This window comes from Eulemur rufifrons, chromosome 8 (genome assembly GCF_041146395.1).
Source record: "Eulemur rufifrons isolate Redbay chromosome 8, OSU_ERuf_1, whole genome shotgun sequence".
Taxonomy (NCBI): domain Eukaryota; kingdom Metazoa; phylum Chordata; class Mammalia; order Primates; family Lemuridae; genus Eulemur; species Eulemur rufifrons.
Genome location: NC_090990.1, coordinates 68,451,994 through 68,478,474, shown reverse-complemented (window position 1 = coordinate 68,478,474; position 26,481 = coordinate 68,451,994). Strand labels below are relative to the sequence as shown.

The following is a 26,481-nucleotide window of genomic DNA, read 5'->3' as shown; positions in this document are numbered from 1 at the left end:
TAGAAGTCTTAACTAAAACTTCAGACAATCTCGATATTCTTTGAAGTATTTTCCCCAATATTAGATTTTGGGAAGAAAGGAATGAGAAATACTGCTTTGACTTTTCATCTTTTTACAGTATTAGTCAATGGTTTAAACTGGTTTTTACCACTAATGATTATTTTTAAAAATTAAGATCACCTACATAAATATGGGCAAATCCAACTATAGCAGAAACATTTTTTAGCAAACATGATCAAACATTCCAATAAATTTCATGAGACGTGATTCACAAAACAAAGCACAAACTGCCAAACAGTTATCAACACTATTCAGTAGAGGTGTATAATCCAAACCTTCGGTGAAGGCGGAAGTGGCAAATGGATTCTTCATTCATGGTTAGTTGAAAAAAATGCTTTATCAAAAACAAGAGTATCAGAAACTTCTCTGAAACTGTATTTAGCCTTTTGATTAGACCTGCCATGTGTTTATCTTAGGTGACGTATAGGTTTTTTTCCAGGCAGGAGTTTGTAACTCTCACCAAAATTTAACCAGAAAAAAGAAAAATGCCTGAAAATTTAAACTTCTTAGAACACTGACATATCAGTCAGTATCTACTTCCTTGACATTAGAGTTTCCTAATTCAACTCAATACAAATTGTCATATATACCTATCAGCAATCCAGGTTGTGGAGCTGAGAACAAGTGTGAAGACAGGGTCGAAGTTTTAGTTCAAGAATCTAATAACCACATCTTATACTCAGTTTGATTTAGGGTAAATCTTTTCATAGAAAAAGTTCTGTGCAAGGATGTAGAGGTCTCCATCTTTTTCTCGAACAGCATGGGCTCTGATGAATTGGAACTGCTCTAGTGCAAATTCATAGAACTCATTCTCCATTTTCCAAATGTCAGACTGCTGTAGTTTTGCAATGGTTTGTTTAGTGGGGAGTTTCTTCTCTGTGGTTTTCCTAAGATGAGATTTCTTTCCTACTTACAAAGGAAAAAAGGAGAGGTAAATAATTCTTGAAGAACACACAAAAGATCAATTCCTCTTTATTTAAAGAGATGGTTTAATAGGACACATTGAAGAGTAACATAACCGTCTTGTATTAACATAATTTGGGCAAAAATGGAACCCTAATCATACTTGAACTGTGATTTATTCCTTTAAAATGTAAATCTTTAACCTGTTAAAAACTTAACGAAATGTCATATATTAAATAGTAAATATGCAAGGACTACCACTCAGTACAATGTAGGCTGTCACCTCATACACTATAATCTCAAGTCCTTGGCGCTCTAACACTAGTTTATTTTTTAAAAATTGATAAAATAACTATTGTCAAACAATTCTACTTTCTCATAACCTATATTCTCTAAAATTATGTGTTAGAAGCTAGGGCACATGCATACATACTCTAGAAAGAGTTCCTATCATTGCATCTCATCAAATAGGGAAAAAATCGTAATTCGATTATACTAGCACGGTCACTTTCAGAAATGTGATACTGCTAAGGCTGCTAAAGCACCCTTTAGGTATACTATATAACAGACATGACACATGACGATTGTATTAGTGCGATTCACCTCTTCTTTAAAATGGCAGTAGGCAGGAGTATTACTTAGGCCTAATGTTTGATATCTGTCACTATTGAATATTACATATTTCTAAAGCTGGTTCTGTAGTTTGTATCATTCCACTATTCCTATAATGCCTGCTAATTTTCACCTAATGCACATATATTCATTCAAAAAATATTTAATGAACACTCTCTCTGTGCCAGGCACTGTTTTGTATTGAAAATGATGGGCAGAAACAGACAATATATCTGCCTTTCAGGAGCTATTTGTTGTGTTTTACTGAAGAACTTCAAATCACATATGTTTTACAAGTTGCAAACAAACCAAAAAAGTTAAAGACAGCTTTAAAAAGAAACCTTTCATTTATATACCTGTACGATAGAGTTCTGTAGCACCCCTAAAAAACCGGGGCAAAGCTGCCTCCAACAACATGATAAAATCTTCAAGCTCTTCAGTGACTCCCACCAGAAAATATTCATTAATTAGGTTATACTTGGCTTGATCCATAGCCCACCTGCTTCCCACATTCCTGAAACCAAAGAAAAGGAATTAAAAACCTAGTGTGAAATCTTCTAAGTATTTTTGATGCCTTTGACATTGTATATTATGGAGAAAATAGATAAACACATGTATATCCAAAGGCTTAATGCCCTTTTATTAACGTCCTCTGGGAAGCACACCTGTTTTTAATTTCCTTTGCTCCCATCTCCAGTTTCTGCTCAACTATGCCGTGCTAATAATTCAGAGCTTACTGGAGGAATCTTAATATGAACATAGTTTAGTTTGAGGGCACTTAAAAAAAAATATATATATACACACCCAGATACATACCTGATATAGTCCTCCCATATGATTTAGTGTGAGTGTGTTTAATTTTTTTAAACTACTCTAAACTAAACTTTGTTCATTTTAAGAGCTCTCTAGCAAGGTATAAATAATTGTGTCCAGTGCTTATCTTAATTTGTGAATTCAGGGGTATTTTTTTATGAACTTAGCATTTTCTGAAATTTCTGAGGCACAGAAAATAAATAAGAAATAGTTCTGCTAAGCATCTTTTATTTTTATTTTTGTTTACATTGTCAGCTAATGCTGCTAATAGAGATTTTAGCACTGACATTCCTTGATCCTAATTCCAGCTCTGCCTTTAAGTAGCAGTGTGATCCTGAGCTGGTGGCTTCAGCTTTCTAGATTTTGTTTTCTCAGCTATTAAAAAGGAAGGGCGGGGGGCGCCAGTGATTAATTGATTTCTAAGGTCCCTCTCATTTCTGTGAATCTATGAAACATACTAAAGAAGTTCAATTAAAATATCCTCAAAAACGCCCAATGATGCAATATTCTTTATTGTTCTAAGGCAGGGATTAGCAAACTTTTTCTATAAAGGGCCAGAAAGTAAACATGTTAGACTTTGCAGACTATATGGTTTAGGTCCCAATTATTCAACTCTGATGTTGCAGCATGAAAACAGCTATAGGCAATAAGTAAAAAAATGTATGTGGATGTGTTTCAATAGAACTTTATTTATAAAAACAGGTGATGGGTAAAATTTGCTGCAGTTTGTAGTATGCCAATCCCTGTGCTAAGGAAATGGCTAAAACTTGAGAAGACATTCTTCCTAGACTTCCAGTTCTTCTTGTACTGTTATAAGGCTTTGATACTATCTATTGAGCAGGACCTTAAGCTTCACAGTAATCTAATAATATATCTCAAATAATGAAGAAATTCCTTGTATTTCTCATTATGGTTTAAGGAAAAAACTAACTTTGAATATGTTCCTTTTCCCCCTACTTTTCCTCTTAAAATGATTGAATAGAACAAATAAATACGTACTAAGGCAATATGTTATTTCCCCAGAATGTGCCAAGTTTTGGCTTTTAAAAAATACCATCATTTTTGAAAACTGAAAACTTGGCACATTCTGTGGAAATAAATTATTTATTAAAGATAAAATATCTTTATTTTCCACCTGTTTTTTAGCAAACTAACCATAACCATAACCTTGGCTTCTCTTAAAGTCAAAATCAGTTTAATAGTAAAACCAGGTGAATAATTTTCCTATTTTTTTCTTGATTTAACATGAATGGCTAAGAAAGTAAGCTTAGGACAAAGTAAGGTTTATGACCACTGGTCTCTAATTAAGAGATCTATTGAAATACAGCAAAAACATAAGACCAAAAACAAACAAAAAAATTTAAAAACCAGCATCTGAGGAAACAAGCAAGTATATTATATATGAGTAATTTTTTAAATACATTTAAAAGTAACACAAAACTAGATATTACTTAATTACATGTTATTTTTAGTCTGGTCTTTCACTGATTTCACTAGACCTACCCCTTGTGAAATATAGATTATGGAAATATTAGGTTATTAAGTATGAAATGTTCGATTTCCTTAAGTACTAAGTTTGACAGTTGATATCTCTGACATTTCACTTTGACAATTTTTGTTTTATTTTTATTGTGAGGTACATCCTCAGTCTTGCAAACGCTTGGTTTGGCTTGTGATTATCTTTCACATTTTTTTAGAGCCATTTTTGTGAAACTACTTCTTCCACGTTTTGAACCACTTCTTGCAAGGAAAAATATTCAATTCTCAACAATGGATAAGTAAAAAATTTGTGTTATTTTTGGATATTAGTTCCATCATGGAATATCAATGAAGTGTTTGAGAAGGATGTGGCTAATGAATGCACAGTACATCGATGGTTTGAGAAGTTCCATTCTGGTGATTTTAATCCTGAAAATAAGCCACGTGTGTGACCTGAGACCAAGGTGGATAATGACAAGCTGAAAGCTGTAGTGGAAGTGAATCCATCTCAACCTACAAGTAAATTAGCAGCAAGGTTGATGTTACTATTCCAACAATATTGGACCATTTGAAACAACTTGGCAAGGTAAAGAAGCTGGATAGGTGGGTTCCACATGAATTAAACCAGTGTCAGAAAAGAAATTGTTTCAAAGCTTGCCTTTCTCTTTGCTGTAACAACAAAAAAGTGAATCATTTCTATACTGTATTGTTAGATGTGATGAAAAATGGATTCTTTTTAACAATCGCAAGCATTCAGCACAACGGCTGGATAAAGATGAAGTGCCAAAACACAGTCCAAAACCGAATATTCATCAAAAAAAGCTAATGGTGTCTGTTTGGTAGTCTAGCGCTGGCATTATATCCACTACAGCTTCATGAAACCTGGTCAATTGATTACAGCGATGTCTACTGCAACCAACTGGACAAAATGATGAGGATGCTTGTGATTAAGCAGCTGAGATTGGAGAATAGAGACAGACCAATCCTCCTGCTGGCCAAGAACGCTCGAGTACTTGTTGCACAAACAACGCTGCTCAAACTATAGAAGCTAGACTTGGAAACTCTCTGTCATCCATTGTATTCACCAGACCTTGTACCAACTGACTACCACTTCCTTCCAGGCTTTGGACCACTTCTTGCAAGGAAAAATATTCAATTCTCAACAAGCCATAGAAAATGCCTTTCGAGATTTCATCGCCACTCACCCTCCAGGCTTTTCTGCTGGCATAAACAAGCTTCTGTTAAGATGGCAAAGCGTGTCGATAGCCTAGGTACATACTTCAATTAATTGTACTGCTTCTGCTTTGAGATATAATAAACTTTTGATTCGAAATCAGACATTTCATATTTAATGACCTAAAGCTAAGGAAGATGATCAATTTAAGCCAACTTTATCTGCCTACCAGCATTCGGAGCTGTGTCCACAGAAGAACGGGATTTGAAGCCAGAGCTTCTCTGGAGCACAGTCTGAGCCGCCCTCAGCTACACATTCATCAAAGGTCTGGAGCAAAGACAAAGCAGCATAGGTAAGCCATAAATCCAAGTCTCACCTATCAAATATCTTAATATGGTAAGTTGTTAAATAAATGGGCATAAATAGGTGGGATGAGACAGTAAAATGAAAGGGATAGGCAGGTTACAAAAGTACACTTGAGATACTGAAGAAAGTTAAACATGAATTTTTCTCACGACTTTGTTTTATGCTTGCGTTTGTAAGAATTATTTTACCATATGAATGGAAACTCCTCTAGATAATCTGTCCCTGAAGATAAGTACGAGTTCATTTTGAATTTGTGTATTTATATTTTTTTACCAAAGGAAATTATCTGTTTGAGATGATATAACAGAAATACCAGAAAACAAACTTGGGAGGTTTGGTTGTTGCTGTGAGCCACCTACAAACACGGCTTGTTACTTCTGCAAGGAGGAAATATGAAAAAGCAGAAAGAGCCCTCATCTTCAGTGCCAACCAAGTTTCTAGAACCAAGTTTGACTCTATTTTGAGTAAGTTCTTTAAGGCCTCCAGGTCTCACTTTTCTAGTCTGTACAATTAAACTCAGAGGGCCCTTTCAACCAAAGTTCTATAAAGAATAAGGCCCCAAAAATCCTTAGACCTGGCTATTGTTGGAGCTACATTGGAATGATTCTCTTTATTCTGGCAACAGAGGCAACAGCAAACTGCAACCCAAATTTATTCACCCGTTTCTTTTACAGATGACCTTCACCATGATATAGTAAAAAGATTCATGACTTGGATTTGAATCCTAAACCTGGGAAACTTAAGTTTTCTGTTAGTTTCCTCATGTGAAAAGTGAGAACATAATCTTACTTTGAGGAATAAAATCACAAATGTAAAAGAATCTACCACAGTAACTGGTTCACAGGCATTCCATAAATGGAACGTGTTTATGTCTGTGTCTGTCTCTTTCCCACCTCTCCTCCCTAATAGTCAGATACAATATTTTGTTGGTTCTTGTTCTCTTTGACCTTCATAGCATTTGGCCCCACCCTCTCCTTTCGGAAAACTCTCTTGATCTCTCTGCCACTGATACATTCTTTTGTATTTCTTTGAACATTCCATTTTGGCTTCCTTTGTTGGTTCTCTTTACCTTTCTGAATATACTATCATCATCTTCTTTGAAGGCATATTTTGGTCCTTCTACCAAGTATGGCAATTAATCTCAACTATGTTCTCTTTGTCCCCTCCATTCCTTAGCCCATTTCCTTGACTTAATAATTTCTAGGCAAAAGACTTCGAAATATGTACCCCCAGATCTATCACTTCTTATCTATCTTCTAATACCTACTGTGCATTTTTATTTGAATTTCCAGTGTTACTTCATATTCAATATTACTGGCAATGGGATTATACTGCCCCTTGTAACTCAGACTCAAGATCTCAGAACATTTATTACTCTTTCTTCTCCCTCACTTTACATTTTTGAGGTTATGTCTTTCCAATCCATCTTTTCTTTTTCAATCCTTACTTTCATCAGGATCTCACAATTTCATGTCTTAATTCTTAAAATAGATTCCTAATTGGGCTTCCTTTCCCACTTTTCCTTCCAATCTGCTCTGTACAGTTACTAGATTAGCCTAAGTAGTCATTTCTAACAGCCTCTACTCAGAAACCTACAGTGGCTTTCAATACACCAAAACCAAAACAAAACAAAAACCCAAACACTATATCCTGGCTTTTAGGAAAGCTTCACAATCTGACCTCAACGTGCCATTCTAACTTCATCTCTGTGTAACTTCCATCTTTACCAGATTAACCTGTTCAGTAGTTTCTCAGGCATGTCATGTGTACCCCTAATCTATATAACATTGCTGACTACATTTTATTCCTCTAAAAGTGTCTTCCCTCTACAATCTAGTTTATATGAAGACTGTCTTTCCAGTGACTACTCTGGCCTAAAGTCACTTTTATTTTCTTTCAAGTCATAGAAATTAATTACATACTGTCTTGTAACAGCCAGCTCTTAGGATCTGGCTCAGGATGTCAGGACAGATATATCTGTGTCTATACATGTCTTTATCTATATAATTTGCTTCATGTACTTTTTTTTAATGAGTATTATGTTCTCTCTCCCCAACTATAGTGAAATCATCTTGGAGGGATCATGCAGTATGTATTTGTGTCCTCTATGACACACAGCACAGTGCTATATAAACTGAACAAATAATATTTGTAAGTGGCTACTGAAAAGACTATACTTTGGGGATCTATTTACATCAGTATTAAAGGGACAGTTCCAGTGGAGATGAAGACAGAGGCAATAAAATTTTTTCATGAGGCATTTGACAGTCCTTTAGAGTCCTCCCAAATTCTCATAGAGTGTGTACGTGTGTAATTTTTAAGTGAAAACACCTCAGCTTACACTTAAGCCTCAATAAACCCCATTTCCGGGGCCATTACATTATATCTGAATTTATTTAGATGGTCTGACTTAGATTTACTAGCCTAAGCCATTTTCTAAAAAGTGGTTTTATTATCATTTATGCCAACTGGTGTCTCATAAAAAATAAATAAAAACCTTATTTGTCTGTCTCTATGATATCCTAAATTATAGCTATTCAAACTTGGGTATTTGGTAATATTTTCTCAAAATGAATAAATTATGCCTGTCACTTGAAAGAAAATAACTAATAGTGTTGATAGTTCCGTGGTTCTCAACTGTGAGCTGTTCTGATCCCCAGGTGACATTTAACAGTGTCTGGAGACATTTTTGGTTCTCACTACTGAGGTGGGGGGCATGCTACCAGGTAGAGGTCATAGATGCCGTCAAATATCCTACAACCAATATGCAGTCCTCCATGACAAAGAATTATTGGCCCAAAACAAACAACAGTGTTGAGCTTGAGAATCCTGTGGTAGTCAATGACAAGATGAAAGTTAAGCTTTCAAGCAAAAAATAAAATTTTGGAAAACTTATATCTGCTACCATAAACTAGACTGTTTCTCAATCCTTAAAAGACTTTTTTGATGAGATCAGTGATGATATTAATGAATGTAAATTTTTGATACTGTATAATAAAGTGTGTTAACATCTGAAAGGTCTACATAACTCAGTGAATCAGTATGTTCTAAATGACCAATCCATGATGTTTCAAAATTATACTTGGTTAAAAAATCCATTCAAGTATAAAATGTTATCAATGGATTTCAATGTAGCAGAAGTACAAAAAGTTCACTGCTATGGTTTCAGATTCCACACTGCAATTAGCTCTAAGAAACTACCACTTGTCAAGTTTTAATGTAGTATTAAAGAATGGCCATACTTTTTTGAAAATATTAAAATCCTTTTTTCAATTATATATCTGTGTGAAGTTGGATTCTTTTTATATATTTCAACCAAAAGTATGTATTGAACAGGCTGAATTCAGAAGCAGATATGAAAATCTGCTTTTTATAGTAAGCCAAATACTAAAAAGATTTGCAAAAATGTAAAATGATGCCACTCTTTTTACTTTCTTTTGGATGCAGGGAGAAATGGCTGTTTGCATTAAAATATTATATATGTTAACATGAGTTTCCTACTGTTGTTTTAATATGTTATAAATTTCTTAGTAAATTGGTAAATTTAGTGATATTGCTAAATATCGATATAATCCACATAAACAAAAGCTCTTTGGGGGGTCCTTAATAAATTTTAAGAGCACAAAAGGAATTCTTAGATTAAAAGATTTGAGAACCACTGATTTAATCTACATAACTATATAACTATTCAATGCTGACCTCTGGATTACTTAATATCCCTATTTTCCAGGTAGAGGACAGAGATTAAATTAAGAAAAACTCTAGTTCTAAAATATGAAAATTCAAAATCTCCCAAATAAAACCACTCTTTTGTGCCTTACAAGATCAACTGAAAGCTATCCTAGGTGTACATATATCTGAAATGTGTTTGAAATTACTGTTTGTGTAACCACAAAGGAATTCAGATTACTGGAGTACTACAGTTTCAAACATAACTGTTGCCGTGAGTGCTGAACTGAATATTGTCTGATGTTTCAAAGTATCACTTGAGGTGCAAATAATCTACAATTTCATGGCAATGAAGCCATCTACATTTTTTTGAGAATAAGTGCCATTGCAAGGTATTTCCAGCATAATCATGGCCACCCTTTAATCCTCATTATCTTTTTTTTTTTTTTTTTTTTTCTCTTGTTGAGACAGAGTCTCACTCTGTTGCCCGGGCTAGAGTGAGTGCCGTGGCGTCAGTCTAGCTCACAGCAACCTCAAACTCCTGGGCTTAAGCGATCCTACTGCCTCAGCCTCCCGAGTAGCTGGGACTACAGGCATGCGCCACTATGCCCGGCTAATTTTTTTTCTATATAGATTTTTAGTTGTCCATATAATGTCTTTCTATTTTTAGTAGAGACGGGGTCTCGCTCAGGCTGGTCTCGAACTCCTGACCTTGAGCAATCCACCCGCCTCGGCCTCCCAGAGTGCTAGGATTACAGGCGTGAGCCACCGCGCCCGGCCTCTCATTATCTTTTAATATCCTTCCATTTTTAGAAATGTTATATCCATGCAGTCATACCAACTTTACAGATATGAGTTTAATGAAAACTCTTGCCAGTTGTAGATATTAAGGAGTAATTTGCAGCATAATAACATCATTTAACTTGGTAGGTCTCAGAATATTACCAACATTGATAACATGAAAAACAAGCCAAAATATTAAAAATGTCTAATGATCTATAAATTTTAAGATCAAAAAGGTCCACTCTATCACAAAACTAAGTAATTTTCACTTGAATAAATCATTTATTTATAGATGGCCCTGTTCTCATAAAAGTTAAACAATGCAATAGTATTCTGATGGTGTTACTAATACTACATCTAAACAAACAGGTATATTAATATGCATTTTAAAAGGACATTAAAAAAACGCCAGACAAACCAAGACCTATTAGGTCAGGGCAAAGAATAGTTGAAGCTCCAGGGTGCTATGAAAGGGGGAGATGATGTTAAAAGATCTGCCTGGATTTTTCTATGAGTATTGAATATGCAACTTTAAAATATCTTTCACATAAAAATGTTAAGTAACATGTTGTATTTCTTTCCTCCCTTTAAAAGGATAGAAAGAGCTTAAGACTATGGGCTCTAGAATTAGAGTGCTTGAGTTTAAATTCCAGCTCTACCATTTACCAGTTGCATGACACTGGGCAAGGTACTTAACCTCCGTGCCTCAGTTTCCTTCTCTGTAAAAACGATGACAATAGCAGCAAACATCCCATAGAACTGTTGTGCAAACTACCCGAAAAAATACATATAAATAACTTAAAATACTGCTTGGTACACAATAAACAGTCAATAAATATGGGCTATTATTCTTAATATTATTATTATCACCCAATCCCTCAAACTACATAGCATAGCAACCATAAGACCATGCTGGCCGGGCGCGGTGGCTCACGCCTGTAATCCTAGCACTCTGGGAGGCCGAGGTGGGCGGATCATTTGAGCTCAGGAGTTCGAGACCAGCCTGAGCAAGAGCGAGACCCCATCTCTACTAAAAATAGAAAGAAATTATATAGACAGCTAAAAATATATATAGAAAAAATTAGCCGGGCATGGTGGCATATGCCTGTAGTCCCAGCTACTCGGGAGGCTGAGACAGGAGGATCGCTTGAGCTCAGGAGTTTGAGGTTGCTGTGAGCTAGGCTGACGCCACGGCACTCACTCTAGCCTGGGCAACAGAGTGAGACTCTGTCTCAAAAAAAAAAAAAAAAAAAAAGACCATGCTATCCAGGGCTGACATGACAAATGATGCATGTAGAGACCTATATGACTGTAAATCTTTTCCTTACCAACACTAATATTACTTTGGTTGTAGGAAGGAGATGGATACTAACATTTACTGAATAAGAGCTAATGTAAACAATAGGGCTAAAATTTGGGGAGGGGGATGGGTAGTAAACTCAAGTAAATTTAGAAATAAATATCAATAAATTCTAAAGTAATAGGTCATAAAAGAGTTGCATTAATAGATTTTATAAACTTTTGTAGAATCTCCAAAATGACAAATATTTTTAGAAGATTAAATAATGCTAAGAGATAGGCAGGTGAACACTAACGCAAAACAATTTGGTCAGTTACCTGTGTTTGTATTAGTACCTTCTACCTGAAGCTTTGAGGCTAAGGAAAGAAACAGCAATTTCTAGAAATCATAAAAAAGGAAAGCAAAATAAAAAACCACTGCCCCTTCATGTGACACAGGGGACACATCTAAGTTGGAAAAACATTGTTGGATGTTGATTAGTACAATACACCAAGTATGAGGCATCACTACTGTGTAACACTTTAGGTTTAGAATGTGCAGAATTCACACTTTTGACCATGTGCTAAGCACTTACAGGTAAACTAGGTACCATGCTAAATACTGGGAAAACAAAATGAATGAAATAAATGCTTCAGGAAGTTCACCATATTTTAAAGAAGACAATAGGTAAACAGATAATCCAATTACTACAAAATAAATGCTTAAGGATAGATTTGAATGGAGTGCTCCGGGAGCCCTGAAAGGGGCATGACTAACTCTGCTTTGAGGCATCAGGAAAGACTTTATGGAAGAAGTATTACATAAGCTGGATCTGAAAGGTAGACAAAGAATTTTCTAGAGTAAAGAAAAGGCATTCTTAATATAGGGAATAACACATGTACAAAAAGTAGGAAGCAACAATAAGTTTGAAGGACAATGACATTTTATGTGGGTGAAGCACAGGGTGCTGGAAGGAAAATTAGGCAGGAGAGGTAGGGCTCAGATCACGTCCAATTGTGTCTCCTATGTCCTGGATAATCTTGTGAGCAATGAGGTCCCAGTAAGAGTATCCCACCAGAAAAGTGACAAACCAGTTTGTTTCTTAGAAGAATAACTCTGGTGATACTCTAGAGGATACAATGAAATGGAAGACAGCCCAAACCTAAACCTGATAAAAACTTTGTTGAGCCACTATTCTCTCTTTGTCTGAAAAAATGGCTGCTTTAGCAAGACAGTGTCCCTAAACCGATGATAACAAATATAAATTGTCATCATCAAGACTAAGAGAACCAAAGAATATACAAAAATACATAATATTAATAGTGTCATAGAAAATTATTAGTAGGACTATAATAAAACAAATAGCCCTAGAACAGAAGTACAATATTTTTAAAAATCACAAAAAATTATGTATCTTACAAGATATCAACTATAGAAGTAGTCTTCCTTTTGCTCCTTTATCCTTTGGGTTGTTTTCAAAATTTCCACAATAAGCAAATAGTATATTTATAATTGACAACAAATTTAAAAAGCACATTGTCCAATGCATTTCCTAAACAATTATCTTTGTAAAAATCTTAAAACTAAGATATTACCTTTTTGTCTCCTTGTTTTCGTCTCCTTAACCCTGGTCTATAATCATCTCCAAATCTCAGAAAGTAATAGTAAGAAACTAGCCTCTCAATAGGATCCCTTATGACATTAATGTAAATTGGCTTCTTCTTCACACCAAATCTGAAATAAAACAAAATTGAAAGGGTGAAATCAATATTTTCATTCTGTTTAGGGGTACCCTGAAAATATACATATAAGTTTGAAGTACTGATCCGACATGGAAAGAACAACATGAATTAATTTAAATAATTTGAATACATGGAGAATACGAAATATTTCATGATTATTTATGTTACAATCAAGTAAATAGGAAATAAGAATTTAGAAATTATGGCTGAAGATAAAGAAAAGAAGGGAAAAACGAATGAAAAATAATTTTAAACTTTACTGGCAAGAATTACATAAAACATTTTCATATTATACCCTTATTAGATTTCAAGTCCAAGTACAAAATTCCTTTTTAAATTAGTATACACATATTACTAAGAAAATTACTAAGAAAGAATTTAATATTTACAATTTTAAAATGAACTCATAAAAAAGTATTTTTATTACATTCCATAATCTATCATCTGGTGCTACAAAAAGAGTTTCAAATCTGCATTAAATATGTAGCAATGATTTCTCATTTCTAGCTCACCAAACTAGGTAAACATCATTGATGTTATCAAGTACTAGTCAACACAAGAGTGACCATTTGAATCTACCTTCTGCTGCTGATTTTAAAGACAAGACAGAAGTAAAAGACATTAGGTTTTCAGCATTATTTCTTTAGGGAATGATAAAGAGTTGAAGGAACACAGACTTTTACTTTAGCAATCCTTGCAGACCCTAGAATTGTCCAACTGGCTCTCTGTTCTAACATCCTTCCCTGCCCCAGTCTTGAAATGTTACAATTATCTTGATTCTTCCCTTTCCATTATTCTTCATTTAATAAAATTACAAAGTCCTTTTGATTTTTCTTTTGTAAGCTTTCTCACAGATGGGACCTGTCATTATCATTCTTTTTCTTTACCACTTTCTTTACTTCCTCAGCTTCTTGCTTAGATTATCACAATAATTTAGTTGGTTTTCTTATATCCAGTCTCTTTCCCTTTCAATCTACCTTTCATATCAATTTTCAACTGTTGTTCCTAAATCACTCTTCTTAGGATTCTTAGGAATCTGAAATAACTCTACTGATCAGTTAATATCAAACTGAAATTCCTTTGCCTGGTTTGTTTGCCTTATGTCTTAGGTACAACCTTATTGATATAACTTTTTCTTCAACTCTCCTCAAACAAGAAACCATCTGCTATTGTTAGGTCAGCCTCTTCTACCTTCTCCCATATTTCCATACTTAGTCCTATTTCTCCTTATATGTTTTCTCTTATTCTGTCTTCCAAGACTAGATGCCATTTCCATTTTTCTATTCTTTCATTCAAAAAATACTTTTCATGTACCCAATATATGCCAGGCCATGTTCTACATACTAGGGATACAAAAAAGGAAAAAAAAAAAAAAAAAGACAAAATTCCTTGTCCTTCAAGAGCTAACATTCTACTTGGGGGAGACAGACAATAAAATAAATAAGCAAATATATTAGATGGTAATAAGTACAAAGGAGAAAAATAGTGCAGTGGAAGAGAATAGGGAGTGCCAGGGGAGATGAGGCAGAATACAATTCAAAATACTGTTATTTTGGAAAAGCATCACTGGTATTATGTAATGAGGAAGGAACCATGCAGATATCTGGGGCAAAGTGTTCTGGGAAGATGGGACTTCCAAGTATGAAGGCCCTAAAGCCAGGTGTTTTGAAGAATGGCAAGAAGATCAATCTGGCTGCAGAATCAGGATAGTAGCAGAGGATGAGAGTAGAGAGGTGGGGGTAAGGTGGAGTGAACACTGATCATGTGGGCCTTGCAGATCATTATAAGCATTTATAAGGTTTTAAAGAGTCAGGAAGGACCCCATAGGAGGATTTAAGCAGAGAAGTATCATGATATGACTTATTTTAAAAGGCCACTGACTGCTGTTTTGGAATAAACAGAGAGGCAATAACAAAATCTGTGACTTCTCTTCCTGATGACTCTAGCATACAGTTCTACTTGCTTTTGTTTGATATCTCCTACACCCAAGACCTATGGCCATTAGGCAATTTAATGCTTAGCTTGTCCTACTAGGGTTTCTCCTGTAAAGTCTTTTCTCCCCGAGAATATTATAAGTCACCTGAGGATAGGCATACTACCAATAATGCAGTAAAAATTTCTTTCATAATTTTTTAAAAGAGGGAAACAGTATTATTGCAAATATATAGCACTGCCACATTAGGTATTAGAGTAGATGCTCCATAAAGGCAGGGACTGTTTCTTTCTTGTTTATGGCTTTACCACTAGTGCTCAGTACTATACCCAACACATAGGCGTTGAATATTAATAGAATTGGGTTGAACAGACTGTTGTGAATTAGCTTTGTACTTTTGCTAAGTACAAAAGCCTTTCTATGGGACAGTACACTCAGTAGTGAGAACAAAGTAAGGAGGCACCAGGAACACACAGTTGCTACTTTAGCTCACAGAGCTGAGAGTCTTTTAACAGGAAGCTACAAGAAGAGAACACAGGATGATGGGTTACTGATTCCATTCTTAAGACCGAGATTCCCTGGGAACCTCCTCTATCCTCTCCATTATTAGCCATTGCCCCATCCTGGGCCATTCTCTTGGGAATTACCTCCTGGCAAAAGAATATCTCCCAGCAATGTTTCCTCTTCCCCTTTCCCTTAGTTGCTGACAAGTGAAGCAGACAGCAATTCTTACCAGGCAGCAGTGAAAGGGGATATTGCATTTTACGAAACTCTTCTTGCTGTCTAGGAAATGGCTATCTTGGCTTTGGGTAGCATTTATCATGTATGAAATATGATTTTAAGGAGATAATCTGTGAACTCATTCTGAAAATGGATAAGAACTATTATGTGTAATTTAGGTAATAGTTATACAGACATGAAGAGCTGGAGGCAAGGGATTATAACATAATAGGCATGATTAAAAAATAGTAATCTGGGCCACTCAGCTCAGCCAGTTAGAAAACAAGATCTAAGAAGCATTGCCAGTTTAACTCTCTTGCCAACCAGGTAGTTTATAAAGGGGTAAAAGTAAAGAGGTCATAGACTCCACCCTTAACCTTAGCCAGTCATTTGAGCTGTTCAGCAGCAAGGTTCAGGTGGCAGAGTAGAAAACCCATCCCTACTCATTGACCTGTTAGAACATAATCTTCCCAGGAAAAGAAGTACATACTAGTAGGAATCTGCGGGTGAAAATCAAAAAGGGAAAAACATCATCTGAGCAGCAAGTTGGTAAGATGTTTTGGGAACCTCATTCTTGCTATGTAAGCATATGATGCATGGCAAAGCAAGGAACATAAACTAGGTTCATTTCTTTACAATTACCCTCTATAGATAGCTTCTATAATCAAGTGAAAAAGAATGGTTAAAAGAACAAATGCATTCTCAGAACATGTGTAAGAAACCTTGTCAACTGGCTAGACAAGTCTAAAGGGGAGATGATGAAGCTGAAAGAGGGCTTAATGGCCTTTGGGAAACTTTGAGATTTCTGCTACATACTAGGTTTAACATCTCTACTTAAGCATCAATCTTGCTGGGGGGACATTTATACCTTGTACATATTTATTCTGGACCAGCTTAGCCCTAAAGGATTCACAGATGCTTTCTAATCCTACTGGCAAGTTCACACTGTCTTATTTTTTAAAAAGTGAATGACCTGTTGGTATTTGTTGGTTCCACTGACAATAATGTTGTAAATAAATGATTTTTAAAGAAATTTATTTATGTCTTAAAAAGGGCATTCATCTACCATGCATCTATTAGAATGGCTCAAATTAAAAAAAAAAAAAAAAAAAAAAAAAAACCAAAGAGGGGGTTTAACAATTCCAAATGGTGGTGAAGATGCACAGCAACTGGAGCTCTTAAACACTGTTGGTGCCGCAAAACGATACAATCACTTGAGAAAACAGTTTGGCAGTTTCTTACTGTTACTATACAATCTAGCAATCTCATTTCTAGGATTTTATCCAAAAGAAATTAAAACATATGTCCACAAAAAAGCCGTATACAAATGTTCTGGCAGCTCTATTCACAATCACCAAAAGCTGCAAAAATATCCAGAAACTGGTGAACGGTTAGAAGGTGTGGCATATCTATACAATGGAATACCACTCAGCAAGGAACTAACTACTGATAGATGCATCCAACTGGATGAATGTCAAAAGCATTATGTTAAGTGAAAGAAAGCAGACTCAGAAGATTTGGTGATTAATAAGACATAGGTAGTGACGAAAAGAGTTGTCCAAGATGACTCTAAAGTTTCTTGACTGGGTGTCATGACAGATAAAAATGTATAAACTTTCTAAAAGGGAATAATGGAGACAAAATCTTGTGCAATGCCTAATTAAGAGTTGGGAATAAGAAGGACTAGCAGAGATTCAGACAGGGAGAAGAAGAAAATACCAGTTAGGACTGAAAGACAAGAAAAATTAAAAAGAATCATACCACTGCTCTGTAAGAGGCACAGAACTAAGTGCTTCATATACATTATCATATTTAATCCTCACTACCACCCATGAAGTAGTTACTTTAATTATCCTCATTTTACAAAAGGGGAAACAAGCTCAAAGATCTGAATTAATGTGGCTGAGATAACAGAGCTGGCAAGGAGTCAAAGTGGATTTAATGGCAGATCTGTCTGACTTCAAAGCTTGCTCCTTAGCAGTCTAAAGGATCAGCGCTGTAGAAAGAGGTAGCAAAACAAGGTAAATAAAAAAGCAACTCCCCCATATTGCCTATAATAAATAAAATACATTTTTTTTTTAAGACAGGGTCTTGCTCTATTGCCAAGGCTGGAGTGCAGTGGCACAAGCATAGTTCACTGAAACCTCCAACTCCTGAGCTCAAGTGATCCTCCCACTTCACTTGTAGCTGGGACTACAGGTGAGTGACACAATGGCTAATTAAAATAAAATTTTTTTTTGTAGAGACAGGGTCTTGCTATGTTGCCCAACTCTTAGCCTCAAGCAATACTCCTGCCTGGGATTATAGGAATGAGCCACCATGCTCGGCCACTGATTAAAATAACTTTTAACTTTCTATGGTATTATGATATATTTGTTAAAAGTCGTAGAAAATGGTACAAACTTCCCCTGGGTCAGCAGAGAAGTATTAGGTAAAAAGAACAATGTCACATGAATCTATATACTAACAAATTCTATTTAGGCCTAAAATATGGTCATGTATTATTTCAGACCTAGTGAAGCATTTAGTTATTTGTTTCTTGTCTTGACGCATCTGCTTCTTTAATGATTCAGGTCACTTGTTCTGAAAATAATAGAGGTAATATGGAAAAACCAAAATGACCCTGATGAAAACTCGTTGTTTCTGGGAACAACAACAAAGGCATACACCTGAGGTGTGTCTGAATAAAACAGTTATATCAAAAACAATTTTCAAATATCTTTCTAAGACAGATGGTAACATGTGACCCTGAGGTAGTTAGATCATAAAAAAAAAAAAAAATCACAGCAGTGTCTGATGGAAAGTACAGCATTAAAAGTTTTCTTTTAGCTAATCATTCATTATGAAGGAAAATGTTTATTACTGAAAAGGTTTATGGAAGAGATGTTCTACTGCTTTTCTTTTCTAAAGTTTGAAGAAAATCAAAGTGGGATAATAGATACCACTGAAAAATAAACAGTATACATTTAAAAAGGGGAGATAATCTAATATTTTCACTGTTTATAGTAAAACATAATGAACTGATAATTACAGAAAAAAATGGGGTTTCAGTGAACTCATTAAGGTCAAGATCTGCAACGTATCCAACTTTGTATTTCCTCTACACTAGTATATTTTGAAAATGTTCAACCTAAACAATTTTAAACTGGAAAATTTCTAAATTTATGACATTATCATATTAATACATTATTTTAAAATTGTGTTGTCCACCAATGAAAAAGAAAACAAAACAGTAACTGAACATTAAAAGGAAAAATAGAAAGAAGAAGAACTAGGAAATATGATAAAGAAAATCAAAGGATTCAGAGAAAAAGGAGCAAGATAGGGTAGGAATACAAAAATGTAAAAAGAGGGTATTTGGTTATTATTCTAAAGTTCTCAAAAAAACCCCAAATATATGTAACCAAAACACGGCTTGAGCAGACAAGCTTGTAAATACAATGTGTACTGCTTAGTGGTAAGTCTAAACTAGAAAGGACTTTTCATTTTTCATTTCTTATTTCCTGGAGTTCTTTACACTCTTTTCAATGTCTCTGCTAAGGCAATTGAAAAACTATGTGATTCACTATTTCTCTTGCCAGTTCACCATTTTCTCCTAAAGGCAAGTGTTTCACTGGACTCCACGAAGTACTATGCCATACAGTACTTCCAAACTGTATGGAAAAATAAAGGACCCTTGAACAACACAAGTCCACTTATAGGTGGATTTTTTTCAACCAAACACAGAACAATTATAAATATGGTATTTGTGGGATGAAGGAACCTGTGAATATGGAGGACTGACTTTAAAATATGAGGGTTCCGCAGGGCTTGAGTATGCAAAGATTTTAGTATATGGGTGGTCCAGGAACCAATCCCTGGTGTATACCAAGGAATAGCTATATTTTTAAAATTGGTAATCCCTTCTTGACCTTTTGGCTAAGATCAAGTGTAAAAATTGGTAAGGTGATGTTTCTTTCCTCTTACTTACTCTTCATGGAGTGCATGGCTATCAAGCTAAAGGATATTTTAAAAGATATTAGTTATATCTACAACAGTTCTTGACTACATACATATATCACAGTATATTTCCTTTAGTTGATTTTGTTTAGGTATTTGTTTAAAATCTCATAAAAATCTATCAAAAATTTTCACAATACTTTTCACCTCCAATAACCTAAGACCCACTATGAAAATACTCAAACTCTTAAAAATTCATGTCAGTATTTAATAAACAAGATTAATCTTTTCAAAAAGCTTTATACCTTTCAATTGCAAGAACCCCAGTATATACCCGAGCTTTGTTTTTTTTTTTTTTTTTTTTTAATATTTTTTTTGAGACAGAGTGTCACTTTGTTGCCCTGGCTAGAGTGAGTGCCGTGGCGTCAGCCTAGCTCACAGCAACCTCAAACTCCTAGGCTTAAGCGATCCTACTGTCTCAGCCTCCCGAGTAGCTGGGACTACAGGCATGTGCCACCATGCCCGGCTAATTTTTTCTATATGTATTTTAGTTGTCCATATAATTTCTTTCTATTTTTTAGTAGAGACGGGGTCTCACTCTTGCTCAGGCTGGTCTCGAACTCCTGACCTTGAGCGATCCACCCGCCTCGGCCTCCCAGAGTGCTAGGATTACAGGCGTGAGCCACCGCGCCCGGCCCCGAGCTTTGTTCTAAGTACAAGACTCTGCCAAAAGCAAAAGCACTCAATATATTATTTTAATAATGAAAACCTAAAATATTAGAAACCAAGCTGTGTGTGGAAAAAATAAATCATTTAGGTGAAAGGGTAACAAACATTCAATTCAAGGATAATGCAGCCCTGAGGGAAAATATGCATATGAATGAAGTTTATGAAATTGGTTCAATGCCTCTGCAAAGAAAAAATAATTAGTTTATTTTAAAGCTGCCTATAAAATGTTTTCAATATTACAGTATGAATTATTTATAGAAAAATGTACATCTAACTTTAAAGCTACCATTTTATTGTAAGATCTTGAGTACTGTGGGAGAAACTAGAAACAGGAATATATCATTTCATATATATAATATTTGGGTGATTCCTTTTTAATTACATTTTTTTTCCAAAAAAGTTAAGATTTGCTATCAATCTGAATCTATACTATTTCATTCTATTCTTTTTCTTTTCAAATTTAAGAAGTCAAATTGAGGGTGGGATATCACTTTCATTTTAAATTTCATGAAGAATGCCTTTTAAAGTTGACAAATACAAGAGAGTATATTACTTTGAAGTCATAACTGCTAATTTAAAAGCTGAATGAACATGTCTAAGCTTAAATAATTAAAAAAAAATGTTAGTTTTTTTTTTTTTTTAAATTTTTTTAGAGATAGGGTCTCTCTCTGTTGCCCAGGCTGGAATACAATGGCACGGTCATAGCTCACTGCAGCCTCGAACTCCTGGGCTTATGCAATCCTCCCACCTTAGCCTCCACAGGATTTGGGAACATAGGCATGTGCCACCATGCTCCACTAATTAGAATATTACTTTTAACCTACTTTATGATTAATAATGTGGCACAGACTCTAGTGGGAGCCACAGAGTGCTTGAATACTATGAGGAGGACTGTAGTTTTCTGAACTTTTGTTAACAGAATTATGATAGAAATACCCTGATCCTATTCCTCCCTCAAAATACGGGATGAGATTTATTTATCTCCAATCACAGACAAATTCAAACATAAATGAAAATCATTATTAATTTTTAAAGGCTCTTAAGAGATCATAATTTGAAAGCTAAAACAAGGTAGCCCAAGGGAAAGTGCATACTTCACTACGTCTTGGCTGAGAAACAGATGCACTGAGGCACCAATAGCTGAGTGAGGCTTCTTTGCTTTCTTAGTTCTCAACGATGGGGTAAGTCATAATCTGACTGGCCTCTAGGTTAAGACTTGAGCTCTCCTGAAATAGTGTCATTCTGTTTGTACAAGAAAGGTAACGTAATGATGATAAATAACCTTAAAGAGTATTACCTAAATTTAACATAACTCAAATTTCTATATTATGAGAATTGACAATTTATGAACACTAGAGGGCAGTAAAACACTAGCAGGTATTATTAATATATATTTAAATTACAGATCTAAAAGTGGTAAAGTTAGTGCATTCTTTTTTCAGCAAAATCATAACAATTTAATAAATTTATTCTTTTGTAAGTTGCTAAACCACAAAGCATTCTTTGGTGTGTCATTTTAGGTGTAACTTACTTTGCAAAATCCAAGTAAGAAACATGTCCATGATAAAATCCTGGTTTCATCTCTTTCCATGAAGTTATGTTTTTTACAAAGCGCACCTAAAAAGGAAGAATGCACTCATTACTTAAGTACAATTTAAGGAAAATGAAATTTAATGATAGCAAAATACTAACAAGTTAGGAATTTAAACCCCTTATACCACTTTGGCAATTAAATTGGACTAAGGAAAGTAGTGTAATCTGTAACTACAAATTCATCACAGAGAACGCTACTATCACGACACTCAGGAAAGAGTAAAGGATGATTCTGAAAACAAAATCGCACAATGAAATCATTCACAATACTGTACAGTGAGTGCATTTACATGGGGTGGTGGGCTGGAAGGAGAGTGGTGGCAGGTATATGTATCTATCCCCTACTAACACCCACGTTGAAGCACGCAACACTGTAATATAGGGACATTCTGTACATATTAAATGTTTTCTTCTCAGAAGCTTGTTATTCATTAAAAAAAATCATTTTTAATACTGACTCAACAAATAAAATTAATCCTTAAACCAAAGTGATTTTTTCTTTTTTTTGGAGACAGACACTTGCTCTGTTGCCCGGGCTAAAGTACAGTGGCGTCATGATAGCTCACTGCAGCCTCAAACTCCTGGGCTCAAGCAATCCTCCTGCCTCTGCCTCCCGAGTAACTGGGACTGCAGGCACATGCCACCATGCCTGGCTAATTTTTCTATTTTTTGTAGAGACAGGGTCTTACTCTTGCTCAGGATGGTCTCAAACTCCTGGCCTCAAGCAATCCTCCCGTCTTGGCCTTCCAGAGTGCAAGGATTACAGTTGTGACTCACCATGGTTGGCCTGACAAAATTATTTTTTGAAAGATGATGATTATCAGAAGATTTTAAAGAATGAAGAGTAGATACCATAAGTTTGTTGATAAAAAGATTAAGTTAGAGATGTGATATAGGTCAAATAAAAAATTTAAATGTCTAAATATTATTTAATTTATTGGAATTAAAAGTATATAAAAGGTTCATTAATATGAAAAATTCTATAAGTGTAAATATATTTAAAAATTTCCAAGAGCAGTGATACGAAATTTCTTAAAGGAAAACGGTACAGATTTGTGATAAGCAAATCTCTGCATGATAAATAGCAAGTAGTTAAGAATCTCTTTTGGAGACTAGATACAGTACAGGGGGTAGGGGTGGTGAGGCCCACCAAGCTATGGTGCACGGAAAGCATCTGCAAGCTGTGACCTCAGCTTCTAAAGCACAGAATTTTCAATTGTATAATTCTGACAAATTATCAATCTTTCATTTACATTTGAGAATAGTCACATGGAGACATTCTGGAGCATTTCACACCAGCAATGAAAGATGATGGCGACCTCCTAGATAAGGCCTACTGGTAGGGTAAGAAAGGGAAGCAGTGCAGAGGCAGCCATATGTCAGAGAAAGTGAACTAGGGAAAATGAAAGCCGCTGAGAAAATTTATTTTTTAGGGGAAGCATTAATAACTCATACACTAAAAGAAATAATAGAGCTTTTAGAAGGGAAATTAAATAAGCCTTCCTTGATATCCTCTCCATATATATACATACACTTAAAATAAAATCTGAAAATTGAATGTAGATAAAATTAGGTTGCATTAGAAAATATACAATGTCATTGTAGCAGATTTTTTCAATTTTTTCCCCACTGAAACCAAAAGAGCCAAACAAACGTGTGGTTTGAGGGTATCATGTTTTTTCCTATTTGTTCTTCAACTAAGGCACCAAATAGAATGAAAATATGAAATTTCAAACAAAAAGGAAACACAAAATATAAAATTAGATAATCCAAAATCTGAATCCTCAAAAAAATTTTACATGTTGAATATGAAAAGATCTTATAACTGCCACTTAATGGTAAATTATTTCATACAAACCTTTGGTGTTGTGAAAATCAGTTTCAGTATTTCAGCCAAAAGTGAGAGGAAAATAGAAGGCAAAGAGAATAAGGAATTGGAGGTAGTGGTTAAAGGGAGCTTAAGATATATTTAGCAGCTCAGTTCTATTTTCCAGAAGCTGAGATTTAATATGGATGTGGTGGTATAGGGGGGAAATGAAAGGAGATGCTAGACTGATATCTGAGAAAACAGTGTCATATAAGCCAAATGTTAGGCAAGATCATAGTACAAACTTGGAGTATATTTTGGTGAAGGACTCGGACAGAATAACACTCAGGTCTAAACTTCAAGCATCCTTTTTCCTCCAATCTTCCTAAGGATGGTCAATATTAAACCAAATCCTCTCCTGGAGATGAATGAAATGTGTGTCCTTCAACATAAGTTGAAGAGCCCAGGAAGCTCGATTAATACCTGGACTGCTACAAGGCTTCTCATACTTGAATGTTGAAATGAATCACCTAGGACTCTTTTTAAAATGAAGATTCTGATTCAGTAGGTCTGGAGTGGGGCCCAAGATTCTGCACTTCTAACAAGCTTGCAGGTGAAGGCTACGCTGCTGGTCCATGGCCCATACTGAGGAGCAAGGCTTCAGCAGCTGTGGGTCCAGGGCCTCGCTTTTGATTAACCTGAGGCTTGTTTTCACAGTGCTTGGAAAGGAGGCCTGAGGTCTATACAAACTCTTTAGCAAGAATATTCTCATAATCACTGTTTCAGTAAAAGTATACTGAAAAAGAGCAAAATTTTTGGTAATTTTATAAGCTACCATAATATATAAAATAGAAAGGGAAACAGAAGTAGGGTGAACCCTGCTTACTTTGTTTGCTCTTTATGGCCACCCGGCCCCAAGTGATGCCTGAAGCACTTTGGAACCAAGCATTTCATGAAACATAGTTTAAAAACCAATGAAATATGAGAAAGGTCTGTGCTTCCAGTTGGTCTCAGGGAAGACTTTGGTGAAGGCAAAGAACAGAATAAGGTACGAATTTTCCTCTGTTGTTGCCAATCTCAAAATCTCCTGTTTACAGACTCAAAATTTCAGAGGTGAATTTTAGAGGTGAAAGGGACCCAGGCATCCTGTACTCTTTATTTTATAATAAAGAAACTGAAGTTCAAGAACCACATACCTTAAGTTTTCATACAATCATCCTTCTATGCCATTAGCTAATTTCCTTAATTTATTACTGTCCAACTTAAACAGGGAGACAAAAAAGGAAGGATTTAATAGGCAGAGACAACAGACCTCATTCACATCATGATTCTGGTTAATAAATTTAAACATTGAAAATTTCAGATTTTATCCACTACTAAATTAATCCCTCAGGTCCAGTCACTCAAACTCCCTCACCTCTCTGAGATGTCAAAGCCTTGTTGATACAACTCTCTCAATTGTTTATTTCTTTATGAATTCACTCAGCACCTTCATCATAATCTCAATTGCTAATCCACCCTGATCACTACTCTCTTACTGGACACCCATTTCAACAATAACACTTGATTTATATTCCCCTCTCTTTATTGTCTTGGGTAATCCCAGGCATTGCTGAGTGCTGCTGGTCAAAACCAAAAGACTAAGTCTAAATATCTATATAGGATTTTGAACTTTATTTCCTAAATTTATGCTATCTGAAGTAAATTCAGGTAGATTATTATTACTTTTAAATTCTCTAGATTCTACTATTGTTAAAGTTTCGAAAACACATGGAATCTCTTTCTACTCTCCAAGTATTAATAAAAGAATACCAAAGGCTACATACTTCATATATATATTTATGTTTTTCTTTCATCTCATCAACATTTAACTAAGGCCATGAAGTCTCATTAATAATGCTGTGGCTGATTTACAAATTGTGAAAAATCAAAAGATCTTAAACTGAGATTTACCTTCCCTTTATGAGGAAGAAAAAAAGTGCTAAGCAAACAAAAGATGTCAATAAAGTGGTTGTTCACACTAATCTGGAAAATAGCCTGAGCATTCAGAAGTGCCATTTACATACTACTGAAATTCCATACCATCTTTATCTCTTCTTCAAAACTGTTCTCCAAAGAAATATTACCTGCTTTGAAAAGCAGTATTTTTAAGAAGTTTTCTTTTTAAATTCTCCTTTCAGCCATGTTTAATATTTATCCTTAGTTCTCCAGAATTCTCCCTGTCTCTACTCTTTCACCTCCATCTCTTTCATCAATCTAGTTCCAGGCCTGCTCTAACATTTTCTGTCTTCTCACTTCCCCTGTACCATTTGCTTTGTCTTTCAGTTTGTTTTCTTCTGGTGTTTTCTCTACACGGGGGCATTTTGCCCAAGACTTCGAGACAAGACTCTGGAATTCAGAGGAGTAAGAAGAGTAAACTGAGATTAGGTGAGTAAGCTTCTACTCAGTTCATTTTAGGGATTCTTACTGACTACACTTGGTAGTATAAAAAGCTAAAGTGATAGGCAAAAAAGAAGCAAAATTTAACGGCACCAAATGAAGTTAAGAATACTAAAGACATTGAAAACTCTGGCTCGGGGAAAAGAAATACACTATCAAGAAGAATGTTTCAGAAGCAGTAGTTAGATATGGTACACAAAAAGATGTTTTGACCACTAGCCTGGAGCAGATCTTAAACTGTGATTTTTGTCAGATTTTATAACTCAAGCGGAGTCAGGCTAGCAAGTAATAAGAAGAGACCTTTAGGGAAAACACAAGCAATGTAGCTAGCGTTGTTGTGATTTATTTGTTAGTGGAATCAGACCTGAACCAGCGCTACAGGAAAAGGCTAAGAGAGCACCATCTCACTAACCGTAGTATCTCGACCTACATTCTTAATAT

General features: G+C 35.2%; 1 protein-coding gene across 3 annotated transcripts in view; it reads right to left on the bottom strand.

Moving 5' to 3' along the window:
- Window positions 1–400: 400 nt before the first annotated feature.
- HS2ST1 (heparan sulfate 2-O-sulfotransferase 1) overlaps window positions 401–26,481 on the bottom strand; it is a 172,143-nt gene continuing 146,062 nt past the window's right edge. Inside the window, exons 3-7 of one of the 3 annotated variants that reach the window (XM_069478170.1) lie at window positions 21,733–21,818; window positions 12,734–12,872; window positions 5,271–5,368; window positions 1,932–2,089; window positions 401–969 (exon numbers count right to left, since the gene is read on the bottom strand). In XM_069478170.1, coding sequence (XP_069334271.1) covers window positions 740–969; window positions 1,932–2,089; window positions 5,271–5,368; window positions 12,734–12,872; window positions 21,733–21,818 — 711 coding nt within the window. In that variant the 3' untranslated portion in view covers window positions 401–739. Of the gene's footprint in view, window positions 970–1,931; window positions 2,090–5,266; window positions 5,369–12,733; window positions 12,873–21,732; window positions 21,819–26,481 lie in introns of those variants that run through there. The other 2 variants (XM_069478171.1, XM_069478172.1) reach the window with 2 other exon arrangements.